General features: G+C 38.7%; 2 protein-coding genes across 2 annotated transcripts in view; one reads left to right on the top strand and one right to left on the bottom strand.

Annotated features, from left to right (window-relative positions):
• LOC135475674 (A disintegrin and metalloproteinase with thrombospondin motifs 18-like) overlaps nt 1–3,217 on the top strand; it is a 68,620-nt gene extending 65,403 nt beyond the window's left edge. Inside the window, 1 exon segment of the mRNA XM_064755604.1 lies at nt 514–3,217. Within this exon segment, the coding sequence (XP_064611674.1) occupies nt 514–632 (119 nt within the window). The 3' untranslated portion in view covers nt 633–3,217.
• Nucleotides 3,218–6,077: 2,860 nt separating this feature from the next.
• LOC135474864 (ATP-dependent DNA helicase Q4-like) overlaps nt 6,078–17,343 on the bottom strand; it is a 164,736-nt gene continuing 153,470 nt past the window's right edge. Inside the window, exons 23-24 of the mRNA XM_064754498.1 lie at nt 16,792–16,942; nt 6,078–7,224 (exon numbers count right to left, since the gene is read on the bottom strand). Of these exons, the coding sequence (XP_064610568.1) occupies nt 6,985–7,224; nt 16,792–16,942 (391 nt within the window). The 3' untranslated portion in view covers nt 6,078–6,984. The remainder of the gene's footprint in view (nt 7,225–16,791; nt 16,943–17,343) is intronic.

Below are 17,343 nucleotides of genomic sequence, written 5' to 3'. Positions count from 1 at the left end.
GAATGTGGTAAATTACAAATAAGTTGCCTTTGATATCATCTTCTCTGAGTAAATGTTAACAACCAGTCTACGCACTGTACATTTGTATGTGTACATTGATTTATGTATTAGGCTGTAATATGTATAACAATCTGTCTGAATGGTTTATTCCTCTGCTTTCTGATTGATGCAGGACATGTACAGTATAAAACTGCCAATGTGTCACATGTATAAATGATGGCATACATATACCCTGGGGCTTGTTATGATACTTCATGTATGTGACAACTCCCTAGTGAGCTGAATTTTGCCAAAATGAGAAAGGAATCATTTAAATTAGATATTGTCAGTGTGAATGGACAGAATGAAAGTACATGCATGTACTCTAGAAAATGAAAACGGAAAATCTTCATGGTATTATAATAAAGGCATATATTCATATAAATCTTAGTGTTAATAATAATGTACATGTATGTACTATAGTTCATTTTTTCACAATTTAACGTTCTCTGCTTCCCCATTTTGTGGTTTTAGATCCCTTCTGCATTGACAAATACAACTGGTGCAACCTGGTGCTTCAACATAAGATGTGTGCTGACCGTAAATATGGCGCCCAGTGCTGTCGGACATGCCAGGGAAGACAACCACAGTGACCTCTAGTTGACTTTGTCATTTCTGTGATCTCAGTCAGGGTTGTGAGACGGCCAGTCCGTGGATCTGCTGGACCACGTGCTGGTCTGGGCTGCTGGCACCAGTGTCAGTTCGACAAAATTCAACAGCAGATACAGTTAGGACCTGAGATAATGCCATCCAATCTCATAATGAAGTTCTGGATAAGAGACTGGGTCTCATACTTGATGTCAGAACCATACATCTGTGAATTGGGAAAGTATCATTGATGTTGGCTTGGGATAATTGTTGTTTTGGAAAGAACACATCTATGCAAAAATTTTGAATACATGTATAGCTATAAACAGTACATGTATCTGTTTGCTTTTCCATGCATATGCATGGTTGTTAGAGGTAATTGTTTGGACTGTAATGAATGTGTGTGGTTGTGTCACACTTTTGAAACATTAGCAACATATACGCTGTAAATTGTTTATGAACTAGGTTTCTGCTATTGCGGTCTTGTTTGGGGAATTGGTATTGTTTTAGAATATTTGGATAGGGTTTATTTCCTTGCGGGACAGGAATATAGAGTTGTCTTTCTGGTATATTTTTTTGGTTCTATCCTGCCCAAGGATATCATCAGTTGATTGGAAATACACGTGGATGTATCACTGAGCTACAAACATATGTTAGTAAGTTATATGATCAAAACAAAAACATAAACAGGTTACATGTACTGTATTTTTTCAACCTGTTGTTTCAAGCATATTCTGACGGCACCATTTTGTGTAGATTGATAAAATTATACTTTCTGTGTCCTGAAATTGGCCAATCCAACCAGTGTATATTTGTCACCAAAAACAAAATTATAAATGTGCATAAATTGCACTGAAAGTTGCCGTTTCGTATACAAAAAGGTTTAGGAATTAGGGCAGCAGTGCTTCATCATTGGGACAGCAGAACAAGACCGTGTTTATAGAATTATACAGTCTGTTTATTTGATACAACTTAATATGGTTTGAACATTTGAGTAAAGGTTATTGGTTCAGTGATTAGTCCTCAAGTTAAACTGTCAAAAGGCAGGCAATAGTCTTTTAGAGTACTGAATGTATGGAGTCTGAACTGTGATATTGACAGCTAGCTTTGTCATATATATCGCATGCTAGCCTACATCATCCTCACTTGTCTTTCATTCAGGAAAACTGATGTTCCGCTGTTGGTGCAAGTATTGGCTTTTCTGGAAAGAGTAAATTTCCTGCAAAAAGCTTGAAAGTGTTTGAACAGGAAAGCTGTAGTTCTCTTGAGAACGCCAAATGTCTATAAAAGCAGGAAATGTTACCTTGTTTCTGGGAATGTTGTGTGAATTGTTTATGTAGATTTCAGAGTCAGCTGAAGCCAGTAGAGCTCACGGGGAAATGGACCTGCGAAGCTGAAATCTTATTTTGTTTTTTATTTTGCCTTGCATGTTTTCTGTGTTATGAATATGGGTAGAGGGCTGACAGGATGCTATCGAATTTTGCACAGCAAGCGTTTGGTGTGAATGCATACCAGAAGCAAACCTTTTTTGGTTGCATGCCAGATGTATTAATCATTGAATACGTAACTGACTCATTCAGCCATTTGAAAACAGTACATCTTATATGTTGGAGAATTTTCAAATTCAGAATTGAAGCAACAGCCAGGAAATCATAAACCATTAGATATCAAAAAGCAGTATCATGAACTTTGACTTGCAAATCTCAATCTTATGTATCACTGAATTGTAGAAGTAAAAGAAAACTTTGTATAATAGCCTTTTGGGAAGAGTGGTCTGTTCCATAATGTCTGCCTTTCTGTTGCTTTAAATGTCCTGAAGCTGCATGAAATATAATATATTAAATTAACTTTAAACTGACCCCAGCTTTTCAAACTGCAAATATCCGAATATTTAAGGAGCCACCTTTAAAACTATTGACCTTGGAAAGTTGCGTGAATCTGCTATGGCCATTATGTAACCATAACATTTACAGTTTACACATTGCTGTTTATCCCACTTTATACTTGCAACTGCTAATCTCCAGAAGTTGTATGACCCACCTGCACAATTGTGTGCAGTGATCTCCGAAAGTTGTATGACCCACTTTTTTGATTGTATGCTCTGACCTCGGGAAGTTGTATGACCCACCTGTACTGACTTCTGAAAGTTGTATAACCCACCTGTACAATTGTATTCACCAACCTCTGGAAGTTGTATAACCCATCTGTACAGTTGCATGCACTGACCTCTGGAAGTTGTATGACCCATCTGTACAATTGTATGCACTGACCACTGGAAGTTGTATGAACCATCTATACAGTTGCATGCACTGACCTCTGGAAGTTGTATGGCCCATCTATACAGTTGCATGCACTGACATCTGGAAGTTGTATAACCCATGTATACAGTCTCATGCACCGACCTCTGGAAGTTGTATTACCCATCTGTACATCTGCATGCAATGGCCTATGAAAGTTGTATGACCCACCTGTACAGTTGTATGCACTGACATCTGGAAGTTGTATGACCCATCTATATACAGTTGCATGCACTGACATCTGGAAGTTGTATGACCCACCTGTACAGTTGCATGCAATGACCTCTGAAAGCTGTATGTACAATTGCGTGTACTGACCTCCAGATGTTGTATGATGCACCTGTATAATTACGTGCGCTGACCTCTGGATATTCTGACCCACCTGTACAATTGTGTGTGCTGAACTCAAAATGTTGTATGACCCACCTGTATAGTTGCGTTCGCGGACCTCTGGATATCATATGACCTGCCTGTGCAGTTGCTTGTGCTGATCTCCAGATGTTGTATGACCCACCTGTATAAATGGGTGTGCTGACCTCTGGATATCGTATGACCCACCTGTACAGTTGCGTATACCGATCTACAGATGTGTGACTCACCTGTATAAATGTGTGTGCGGACCTCTGGATAATTCGGTTATCTCCATGATGTTTGACAAGTCAGAGAGACTTTTGATCACCGTTTGTAGTGAGCTGTGCCTCACATATGCAGTGCCTACAACATTTGATAGCTACATGTACATGATTTTTGAAGTTTGGGCTGTTTTTGGATATTTGGACAAAATAGCCTAGTTGATGTGGTATTTAAAGGAAGTTTTAATGTCATATGCATTTTTATGTCAACATACTTTTACCTCAATTGTACTTTCCTGGGCTTGTAAACTATAATGTCACATTATACATTTTTTTGTGTTTTACACCAGTTTGACTGCCACTTTGTTTTACACACTGATTACTTCCCCTGTGGCATGGAGATGGATGTATAGATTATACTCTGATTTTTATAACCTCCATCATGTACATACCTGTGACTGTATCTTGTCCATGTCAGCATATTGCTGATTGCGCAAGAGATCATGAATGTTTATTATCTATAGCAATATCGCTCCTTTGTACAGATACCTCAAATAGCTGTGTGGTTACTGTGTTCAGATGTTAACAATATGTTGGGATCAATTGTGTTGGACCAATTAAATCTTCTTGATGTACACCATTGTGTTCTGTTCATTACTGTTTTTTACACTAATGAACATGCTTACACCACTAAACAACACAAGAAAGAGCACTCTGTTAAAAGTGTTAACATTATCTGCCTTGTAAGCGGGACTCTTGGGTTGCATCGAAGTCTGCTGTCCTATATACACAAGACTTTAATATCAGCAGTCTCGTGACTTCCCTGGCACTGGCTCAATTGAAAGCTGTTATCAGTACTTCTGAGACTTGTGCTTGTGTTGTAATAATATTGATATATTTTTAACAAAATTTGGCTGTTTTTTGGACCCAAACATTTTTCCAGATTGATTTTCAAAATATGCAGAATGGTAAATTTGAGTTTCATTCCATTTCATCCAAATTATAGCCTTTTCTGTTGTGTTATGGGTTTTGCCATGACTGCTATTCTGATAGCTAAAACTAGTAAGGGACATGCAATACTTTCTGGATGTTTGTTTGACTGGGTTTAAAACTGTGCTCAAGAACATCTGACTGCCACGTGTAAGCTGCCACAGCTGTCTGGTTCATGCAAGAAAACCACTGCCTTTTACCAGGTATTTCCATAAAATGCTATTATTATGTAAATTCAACAGTTCTTTTATCCAACAGGTCTCTGAAGCATCTTTGCATTATTGTTAAAAATGTATCAATAATGTACAGGTATGTGCACCTGAGTTTTTGCCGTTCATGCAAACCTAAAATGAATTTATGCAGAGGCGGTAACAACGGCACCGTGTATATAAAGTACCATACCTATTTAAATAAATAATTGAAAAGGTATTCATTTCAGTCATCATGTGTATACACCTAGATGTTCAAGACAACAGTAGCAGTGTCTGCATAAATTCATTTCGTCTGCATCAGACAGTATAAAACCAGTACTATGATTGATATCAATGGCATAGACCTGATATGAACACCTACATGTACTCCGTGTTTGTCAATATCTTCACAATGTGCATGTGGACTCCAACCCTGAGCTTTTGTGACCCAGCCATTCACTGAATCTCCAAGGCAATCAAAGGAATAATGCATGAAGCTGACAAGATTTCAAAGTAGAACAGCACCAAAGGTTGATGATACCAGCTATATAAGCGTAACTTTTTTATGGAAAATTTCATATAATTTTTAGTGGAATGATTCAGTATGTTCATAATTATTCATGACATGAGCATGCAACATCAAACCGTTTCTCATATGGTAATGCCATCGCACTGTGGCAAAGATACCAGTTGGTCATCAGTTATTCCTGTTGAATCCTCTCGACTAAAAAATCGTCCAATGGGAATGTGTCATCCTCAAAACCACAAATACTGTAATTTTAACCAGAAATGTGGGAAGGTCTGCTAGCTATCTGGGAATTGTCATGGGTTTCTCCAAGGTGCTGCTTGTTTTCCTCCCTCCATAATGTGAAAATTCTTGAGATTAGCTTAAAACACCGATCAAATAAAGAACATAAAATAAAATATAATTTTAACCAATTGCACTGGGTATCCGTGAAATAGCAGCTGTTTGGTTTCTGGTTGAAGAAATGGAGCAAGCACCACCGTCAAAGTGCATCACATAATGCTGCTATATCAGCATTGGATCCTGCATGTAACCTAACAATTAAAGAGATACAAGTTCTGACACACAGTGCCTTAGGCCACCACTGGACATGGCCATCTGAAGCCTTGAAGTATAAACAATTTGTTGACTCCTGAAACTTGCAGCTACCAATTCAACAGTAAATTTCTTAGATGTCAATACAACATAGGTGAAAAAAACAAACACAAAAGCAAACATTTGTTGCATAGTTGGAATCCGTTCTGTCATTAAATTTTTATATAATACACGTATGTACAAAAAATAAGAAAGACAAAAATAAGAAAGTATTGGTCATTTGCAAATTGGTAGAGCTGTATATACTGCTCTACCCATTTACTGCTATAACACCATGGATAAAAATAAAGTTGGTTTCTGCCGTAATATTTATACATTTTACTTGAATAAAAATATAAAACTGTAAAACCATTACTTGATGTAGCTGTGCATACATTACTGAACTGTTTTAACAACAGCCAGTAATTGGTGGCCTTATCACATGTTAATTCCCACAGAATTTCTCGCTGCCATAACTGCATTGCTCGCATACCTTATAACACCTGATAGCTGTGTAGGACTTCTGGGCCCACCTGCATGGTGGCCCCTTATCATGAGTATGGTGACCTGATGTTGTAAGTAGTGGTGCCTAGGGTAATTACATATTTATTTATTTAATTGGTTTTTTTATGCAATGGCAGTATTCAAGAATATTTCACTTTAAACTGACCAGCATTATATTGGGAGCTAACCTGTCAGAACCTGGAGGAAAGGCATTACCATCTGCCGGAGAGGAAGCCAGCATGAGCTGGACTTGAAATCACAGCAATCACATTGATAAGACGCTCCTGTGGCATCATCCCTATGGTAATTAAGTACACATTAAGACACTACATCTGGCTTTTTGCAAGAAAGCCCTGGAATGTACTTTTCGGGTTTAATGTCATACTTGACAATTTTTCAGTCAAATGATGATAAAGAAAGCCCTGATTTTCATACTTAAGATGATACATGCTTATTTTCCATAGCTGACAAATACAACAATGCCCCCAGTGTTTACATGATTATATAGATGCACTCCTTTTGACATGTATAATCTTATTCCACACTAAAACTCTTGGTGCATTCTTGGGGACACAATTTGAAGCAAAAACCTGTATGTCCTCTGTGGCACCGATTCATGAATTTGTTTAGTTGTGTATGTATCGTGTACTTCTTTGTTAAGCCAGGTAGATTGAGTTCTCATAATAGAACAAAAGACGGACTAATCACATTCTCATTTTGACCATAGTCTCGGCTGCCATTTTCATAACAAGATTGAAGTCCAGGTGCATGTACGTCCTCCAGTAGCGCCTCACTCGGCCCCAGACTGGTGCGGGAAAGCATGGACTGGGAATTCCGTGGAAGATGCGGGCAATGACCCGGCCGTTTAAGGAGTGATCCACGCTGTAAGTATGGATGAAGGAGCGGATATCAGCCTGGAGCTGGTTTAGAGTGGTAGAGTCCACCTGCACAACAAGCAAGTCAAAAGTTAACATTATAATCAGGCAATATCATTTGTCCATTTCAAATAAATACGGCGTTGATTCTATGAAGCACAGATATGAATGGGTCCAAAACCCATGCAGGAATATGTTCTGCAGGGTTTGCATGGGGAATCCACCTGAAGTATTTGACAATAATAATTATACCTACCTGAACATTCCCATTCCCACACTGAATTTCAGTTTACATCTTTGTCTTTACAGAAAAGTTTGCAAGACAAAATGTACGTAGTTTTGATTTTATGTCACCTTGAAGAAGAGTTCTGCATTAACTTCCATGTTATTCAGGTAATACTTTCTCCACAGTGTCTGTGTTAGAAAAGCATGTAGGTGCAAGGAGGATGGTCTGTGGTCTTGAATACATTACATTTAAATTATTTATTTAAATTATGTAATTAATTAACTGAAACCAGAGTACATCAACACAATCCATGCTGGTAACCATTCTATAGCCGCATATGTCAGAGGAGGATTGACTTAAGGCAATGATAATTAACTAATACTGTTTCTGAACTTGCCATTTCATTGCTAACAAATGACTGATAATATTTTTCTCAGGATTTTATGATACCGTTGGTTTTAATCCTTCATGGTCATAATAGTGTCTTTGATATATATAATAAACTCTCTATAAACAAAACACAGCTTTCCTGGAAAAGGTCTTGTCAACAGGGTGCCTTTTCCCAAGGATAATGGCCACTATTTGACCACTGTTCTCTTGCAATGCCAAACAATAGCACAGTACCAGTTAGTCCACAAAACAATAGCACTTTACCAGTTTGTCCACAAAACAATATCGCAAACACAGGACTGAACAATTCCATCCACACTGCTGACCCCCACTGGTAAGTCCTCTTAGCCTGAGGGCTAATGCTGACCTCTGTCAGCTGGACATTGTTTCCTGAATCACTGCTAATGACCAGACATAAACTATACATGATAGTAGCAATTTCAACAGTACAGTGTGAACAAGATCCAAGATCTACAACAAGAAATATCAGATCTATAATAAGGACATGACACTGAGCTACAACCCTTTGGCTTTGCGGTTCTTACGATAGGCTCCACCAATCACCAAGATTGGAAACATTGTACCTCATACATTAAGAGCCAAATATGTACTTATGGCCTACACTGTATTTACAGAAAGTAGGTCAAAGATTTTTTTTGTGCTAGTCACAATCTGATCAGACATTCACTGGTGAATCCATGCATGTAGTTTGATCGCACTGGGCTCAGAAGTTCTAAAGATAATATGGTGACAAACCATGAACTCCATTCTGAGGAAGTATAACGTCAACGGTCATTTGTAAAGAGACAAATCTAGTTTGTCTGTGGGAATTAGCCAAAGTAAATTCAAGCATGAAACTTCACTGAAAATTTCATTACACTGGTTGCAAATGCACTATTTTTATGTGGCACAATGGCCCCACAATGCTGTGGCACCTTAAGCCTGTCACTGACTTAAAGGTGCAGAATGATCTGAAAACTGACATCGTCACCAGCAAGGGTTAGCCGAGGAGTAAAACTCTAAAGAAACCAGTTTCACTGTAAAGAAAAATACCATGCACCTTTAACAAGAAGAACTTAAACAACAGTGGGGGACTCAATCTAACACCAGCTTGGTGAAGACAAAGCAATAGTGCAACTGCTTTAATTAACATCATTAAGTTTCCCATGTTTTATACAACACACAAAGCTTTGATACTAGCTTCTTTTGTCATAAAGTGATTAAAATGCCCTTGTCACATTGCACTTTTAACTAAAGATTTTACACCAAAGAAAAACATGTGATACTTCTGAGACATGATACCAGTATCCTGGGCATACATATCTTAGATTAACTATTTTTGTCCTTTCTCTTTGAAACATAGGGGCAAGACTAATAAGATTTTCATTTATAATTAATGGGGTGTCCAATAAGTGGTACATGCTGTTTCATTTTAATACCCAGCAATAGAAATATATACCGTATATACAAAAACTAAGTACACAGAAATGTATGAATGTGTGTAAAAAGCCTTATGATGTTAGTACCGTTAGAATTTATGGGGGGGGGGGGGGGGGGGGGATAATGGTGTTTTTCAATGATTTGTTGGCAAAATAAGTTAGTATTCAGACTGTCATCTTCTGTGTCAGCTATGGGATCAAGAAAATGGGATTGTGAAAATGTCCCTGTATCAAAATGGTATCGATCTTCCCTAAGAAACTAACAATAAAGACAGACCGAAACCTATGTAAAGGAACAAGGCACAGTTGGTGGTGTCTGACGCTAAGATGGTTCAACGTTTACATGCAATATTAATGAGTTCTGATCTTTACAAGTGTACAACCACTTGGGGGAAAGTCTTCCCTGAAATGAACTAATATCTAGAGGCTATACTACTCTCTCTTTTCTCCCTCTGCTAGTCCTTCATATTTATGAAACACCATTAAAAACAACACAGAATTAATTATCTTTACCAGCTTTGGAGCGACCTGGCAATAAAAAGGGAGAGAGTGGCACCCCTGAGATGATCCTGGAAAGACACAGTTCTTATGTGTTAATTTTACAGCCAGTGACTGCATAAACCCTCGGCAATAAATCCAGTGCAATACATCTCCAGTGCCAGTGCTGCCTGTTAAAAACTTTGGGGGGCTAAGTGATTTAGACGCAGGGTGACCGCTGGCCATGTAACTGTAGGAGAACCGTGTGGGTTGCAGATAATCAAGGTTTAGTTGTAGCAAACTCTACTGACCATTAATGGGTGGCGATAACGAGTGGACCAGACATTCTGTCTCATCACAGCGCTTCGATGAACACCCAGTCAGGCTGGTAGCATGACAAATGTCAACTCTTCTCCAATAACAACAAAATCAATGTTCCTTTAAGCTCAAATTTAGACACACAGGTAATAAACCCACACACAGATGATTAAATATAGAATTGATGCGATTGGATCCCTAGCCACTTGTCACAATGTTAAATCTTAAATTGCCTGCTCTTCATGGAATCCCCACCCTCTGTAACAGCTAGTCTGTGAACTTGATCCTTGTAATGACTATGTATCCACCCTCAAGTCAACCACAGCAACACTTCCACATCTATACGTACACCCAAATAGGATTTCTTATCGCTTTTAAGCAGAAAGTGACTTGTTCATGTAGGGAGAATATGCTACAAAAAATGATAAATAAGCGATCAGAAAGGAAAATAACTGTGTGGTCAAATTCCTGCCAGAAACTCCTGTGTATACTGGGAAGGTAGTCTGTCTTTTTACACACATTACACCTTCAAAAATTAAACACTATAGTATGTTATTCTTTTGTCAGTTCATGTTACACATGCACACTGTGTGCAGAAAATCTTTTAATCTATTCATGTTATACATGCACACTGTGCAGAGAATCTTTTTGTCTGTTCACGGTTACACATGCACACTGTGCAGGGAATCTTTTGTCTGTTCATGTTACACATGCACACTGTGCAGGGAATCTTTTGTCTGTTCACGTTACACATGCACACTGTGCAGGGAATCTTTTGTCTGTTCACATTACACATGCGCACTGTGTGCAGAGAATCTTTTGTCTGTTTTGTCATTGTTACACAAGCACACTGTTTGCAGAGAATCTAAGCTAATCTATTTGATCATTTACTGTTCAGTTTGTAGAGTACCAACTGCTCAAACGATTTCCGCTAAAAGTTTACGTATTTAGCTATTTGATAGTTGTTAAACACCATACTCAACCCTGACGAATAGAGTAGCCCTATAAGTGGCCTGTTCACTCTGTACAGTTGGTCAATTTATGACATCCTTTCTTTCACTATGCTGCGGGTGGCTGTAGGTTTCCCCCCATGCTCAGCCCAGTTTCCTCTCGTCATAATGCTGGCCACTTAATATGTCGTCGTATAAGTGACTATTCTAGAGTACGGCATGAAACACCAATCAAATAAATAAGTAAATAAATAAATGAATAAATAATTAAATAAAGAAATCCTTCAATGTGGTCCACTTGTCTTTTAACATAAGCCATTTATAAACCAAGAACTCGTATGTCTTGGCCAAGTTGGATGGTAGTTGTGGATCTTACCTCTCCCTGAAATGTGTTATAAGCTACCCGGAACATCAGCTGACAAATAAAAAAATGATGGCAGTGTGGCTCAGCGAGCACATTGTATGTTCAGCCGAGGGTCAATCTCCATCAACCTCCATACAGTATAATGAATAAGGACCCAAGCTTTCCTCAACGCATGCTGTCTTTGATGTGCTAGTGACACGCCTTTCAGATTTCAGACAAATCATCCCCTTAACAGCTTTCCCTCACAATAACAGCGCTCATAAACACATATCAGTTATAATTAACTTCTCACAAATAATACACCCCGCTGGCAAGTTCTCATCAGCAGCATTTTGCAGAATATGGACATAAAATGTTCGGGTCCTTTTCTGTGTGTCAAAATCCAATTTCTAAAGAGTCCTCAGTGCTTGTGTACTAGTCCCAAGCTTTGAGAGGAATTAGCGTGCTAAGTGACAGAAACTCAGTTTGAAAACACCTGAGTCTGTCATCTGTGGTTATTAACACCTTGTACAAGTGTCTTGTACAACACTCTAACTCTCCACTGGTTTTATTTTCACAACTACCTGTCACAGAGGTAGCCACCACAATGAAAGCAGGTGTCCATTTACTGTCAATCACATCTTACTTCTAATATGTCCCCCGTGGCCTCTCTTCACTATACAGCTGTGACTGCTCATCAATATTTTATATGCATATATAACAGTAACAAAATTTCTCAAGATATAATATTTTTTTCCCTGTTCACCTACATCAATTATGAGCTGTGCACAGTAAAGAAGTAAAGAGGTACAGATAAATAACTGGAAATGGTTACATTATCTGTTAAACTTTTATTTAATAGTAAAATAAATCCTGAAAACTTTCATATTTAGGGGTATGATTTAGGCAAAGAATGACAGCTATAATTAAAAAAAAAAAGTATAAAGCTTAGAAAATCATGTTGCCATAATATTACACATGTAGTACATATAGACATGAGCCCTCTAGGGACATTTTGTCGATCCATCTAATATTTACACCTTGGTGACATATCTTAACGACGGCAGAAGTTAGATTCTTGTATGAGGCGCCAGCCTTTGGGCGAGTAAATGACAATCATTCTTGCATGTGACGCACACACATTTTATACCACATAGTATCACCACATAGATTGGCTGATCAAATGAGTCAACAGCTGCCTCCAAAGCTGAAGGATGAAATGGAGAAATATCCAGGATTCTCTGTCCAAGGCCTGAAGTAAACCAACATCTTGAAATACTTAACCACTCATCCAAGATGCCCAACATACAAAACATCCCAGAACATCGCCCAAAAAACGGACTCTACATGACACCCATGCAGTTCTTAACATTTTCTATATGCTCTGCAACTACCACACAAGTCTTAAGCCACCAGTATTACCACCAGAGGTTCTGTGATAGTTGCATCCTCAAGATTTTGCCTGATATGGAAGAGCCACAGATGTGACGTCGAATCAGGCAGATTGACTTAAAAAAAAGGCAATTTTCATGGAATCACACATAAAGCATTTGGGGCTACATATGTCAGCCAATGTCATGTCATCCTGCCATGTCAAGATAAAAACGTAAAGGATCAAAAACTTCAGTTTCTGTACAATATTTCATTAGTAGCCAGGCAATGATGTCATGGTGACACGCCTGTACAGCTCCTCACTCCCCCCTCTCCCCTCACGCCCGCCCTCTGAACACTGAAAGCCTATGTATGAACATCTTCACTGCACCATCGAAGTCTCAATGCTGTATCCAATCACATTATCATCCACCTGTCCAATAAATGAGTAGGACAAAATAACAATGGCTTGGCAACAAATTGGCTTGATACCAGCCGCCTGCAGAGCTTGCATGCTGCTTCCGATTCAATTAGAAGTACTGCATTACTGTAATAAATTTTAGTAGCTGGAGTGAAGTTTTTCTGAATTGAATATGAAAAATCTGTCTGAGCTTCAAATCGATTTCAAGCTAGTTTGATGACATTTGGAAGAGAGGAAGGAACCTAATGTGCCAATTGATGCAATTTATTTTCCTTCTGTATCCACAGAGGCATTTTATTTCGTTAATCTTGCAGGTTGCTTCTCAACAATCTTAATAGCCCAAGAAGTTAAGGCAGGAACTGAACAGCAGAGGTAAAGATGGGCTGTGATAGAGCTCAAGGTCACCCTTCAGCAATCCAAGGTCATAGTATAACATATCCTCAACACACTCTGTGAACTCTATTCCAAGGTCCTTATATAACATATCCTCAACACACACTGTGAACTCTATTCCAAGGTCCTTATATAACATATCCTCAACACACTCTGTAAACTCTATTCCAAGGTCCTTATATAACATATCCTCAACACACTCTGTGAACTCTATTCCAAGGTCCTTATATAACATATCCTCAACACACACTGTGAACTCTATTCCAAGGTCCTTATATAACATATCCTCAACACACACTGTGAACTCTATTCCAAGGTCCTTATATAACATATCCTCAACACACTCTGTGAACTCTATTCCAAGGTCCTTATATTACATATCTTCAACACACACTGTGAACTCTATTCCAAGGTCCTTGTATAACATATCCTCAACACATACTGTGAACTCTATTCCAAGGTCAGTGTATAATATATTCTCAACACACACTGTAAACTCCATTCCAAGGTCCTTATATAACATATCCTCAACACACACTGTGAACTCTATTCCAAGGTCCTTATATAACATATCCTCAACACACACTGTGAACTCTATTCCAAGGTCCTTATATAACATATCCTCAACACACTCTGTGAACTCTGTTCCAAGGTCCTTATATAACATATCCTCAACACACACTGTGAACTCTATTCCAAGGTCATTGTATAATATATCCTCAACACACACTGTGAACTCTATTCCAAGGTCCTTGTATAACATATCCTCAACACATACTGTGAACTCTATTCCAAGGTCAGTTTATAATATATCCTCAACACACACTGTAAACTCCATTCCAAGGTCATTGTATAATATATCCTCAACACATACTGTGAACTCTATTCCAAGGTCATTGTATAATATATCCTCAACACACACTGTAAACTCTATTACATCTCTGGATTTAGTAAACAAAATCTCAATCATGGTGAGTTCACAGCAGCAATAAAAAGATGCTATAGAATAAAAGAAGAACAAAATGTGTCACCTTTAGAGTCCCAACAATAAAATGACAACATCAAAGTGAAAGGCAGCACATGACTAATGTTGATGTCCACTGAAAGACTACCATTCAAAGTATCTTAAACGGCAATAAATATTTTTTAAGATTTTTTCAACCCTGTTCAAGTTTAGTGAAACTTTGTCTTGACACAGATCCTGCATGTCTCCATTATGGGGCAAGGTGACATGACGTTTACTCTAGCTCTCTAACGTCGAAGGTATTTTCCACATAACTGTCTAAGTAGTACCAATGCAGATAAAAGTTGTGCATTTTGGTGATGAAGGCCCAAGTGATAAATATAGTTTTCTCAGAAATTTGACATAATGGAAGAATGTTTCTTCCACTACTTGAACTGTTAATACAACAGGCTTACTATATCATTTACAAGGAACTTCAGCGGCCCTGTTTAAATAGCCTAGCTGCCGATGCAGGGCTGTGGAATTCCTGGTTCAGGTCGTAGCCTTGGAAGGGGTGGTAAAGGTGATTTTGACCCCTAATAAATGTTTACACGATTACAACAGAACTGTTGTACAACAGAACTGTTGTACAATCATGCTCAATTCTAGAATCATGCTCAATTCTGAAGCAAATTGAAATAAACCTAAGCACCATTGAGGCTGATCTAAGCACTTAACTGTTGCTGGATTCTAAGCTTTAATTTTTGTAGTGGTGGCTTCTAAGATGAATACAGTGATGCATGACCTACATGTAGTCATCGCAGATGTCAGAGAAAGCACCTAGGTGGAACACGGCGTTTCAATAATTTGACTATACTGGTATATTGATATATTATAAAAGAAAACAGATAAAAAACACCCCTTGTATGCAACAAAAAGGGAGGAGCAAAATTTAAATACTTCAGTTGTGATAAATTCACGAAAAAAAAAAATATATATCATGAGATTTAATTAATTTTAAGAACTGTCCAGTGAGATGCTGTCTTATTCCCATAAACTCTCGGCCAATATTGAGAAACTGTTGACTAAATGCTAAAATGAACTTAGGGAGATGGATGCGATTTGGGCCGAAAGGGTATGCTACTGTCTGACATAATTTGTAATGTCTTATGCACTAGTTCATATCATATGTCACTTCATGGCGTGAATGGGTGAAGGCTACGTCACAGCTCACGCCACCCAATCTGAAACTGTTTAATCAGATAAAATTCCCAAGATGACTGCCTCCACTCACACCAGCCATTTGTACAGTACTGACATTTTGTTCTACACGTTATTCGGTGAAATCTCATCAAAATAATAAAGTAGGACACATTTTAGAAAGCTTGAGGTTCCTGCTTTCGACTGAAATATGTTTTAGCCTGGTGCTGTCTTGTCCTTTAAATATGCATGTACAATGTCGGCTAGGAACTATTAAGTGCATGTGTAATCCTCCATCGTCCACACAGACTGTGTAGTCTGCCTCTCTTCCCCTGACACATACTCTGTACTCCTCCTGTGTATCCTCCTCTTCCACACACACTGTGTATATCCTCCACACACCGTGTCTACTCTATCCTCAACACACTGTGTGTACTCTATCCTCCACACACACTGTGTACTCTATCCTCCACACACAGTGTGTACTCTATCCTCCACACACCATGTGTAATCTAGCTTCCACACACACTGTGTACTCTATCCTCAACACACCGTGTCTACTCTATCCTCAACACACTGTGTATACTCTATCCTCCACACACGGTGTGTACTCTATCCTCCACACACCGTGTGTACTCTATCCTCCACACCCATGTGTAATCTAGCTTCCACACACACTGTGTACTCTATCCTCCACACACAGTGTGTACTCTATCCTCTACAAACCGTGTGTACTCTGTCCTCCACACACAGTGTGTACTCTATCCTCAACACACAGTGTGTACTCTATCCTCTACAAACCGTGTGTACTCTGTCCTCCACACACCGTGTGTACTCTATCCTCAACACACAGTGTGTACTCTATCCTCTACAAACCCTGTGTACTCTATCCTCCACACACAGTTTGTACTCTATCCTCCACACAGAGTGTGTATTCTATCCTCCACAAACTATGTGTAATCTATCCCCCTTATTATGTAATCCAACACACAGTGTGTACTCTATCCTCCATACATTGTGTGTACTCTATCCTCCACACACAATGTGTACTACTCTCCTCCACACACTGTATGTACTCTATCCTCCACACACAGTGTGTACTCTATCCTCAACACACAGTGTGTACTTTATCCTCCACACACAGTGTGTATTCTATCTTCCATACCTGTGCCAACTCCTCTTGTTGTTCCTCCTGCAGATTTTCCTCATCAGGCTTACTCTGGTTCTCAAAGTATTGATCAATGATAGACTTGAGCTTCTGGTCTCTCTTCAGGTCCACCTCATCTGCACACATCCAATAGGCTTTGTGAGACACACTGCAAAATGAATATCATCAAAAAGTAAGCAATCTGCTTTACATATCTTTTCATTAATTCTTTTTCTTTGTTTTTGACCTTGACCCTCCTCCTGGATGATTTCAATCAACAAGTAGTTCAGTAGACATTATGTGTTAAACTTGCCACTCAAGAAAGATATGATTGCTAGAAAATCAAAGATGACTGAGAAGCAGCCATATTTTATTATACAGAATGATCAAAATCAAGAACACTTCACATAGTAATCAAAGTCACTATGTAAGTATGAACTTGTTTGGCTGAAAACTGTTCAAGGTATCTTGTTCAAGGACAGTGTTATGATCATGAAATCCAAGACGGCCAACAGGACACACAGACAGCATTTTCATGTGTCCTACCACTTACAGTGGGGGACAACAAAA

This window comes from Liolophura sinensis, chromosome 9 (genome assembly GCF_032854445.1).
Source record: "Liolophura sinensis isolate JHLJ2023 chromosome 9, CUHK_Ljap_v2, whole genome shotgun sequence".
In the NCBI taxonomy this organism is placed as follows: domain Eukaryota; kingdom Metazoa; phylum Mollusca; class Polyplacophora; order Chitonida; family Chitonidae; genus Liolophura; species Liolophura sinensis.
Note: the sequence above shows the minus strand (reverse complement) of the source record. Positions and strands in the feature narration are given on the sequence as shown.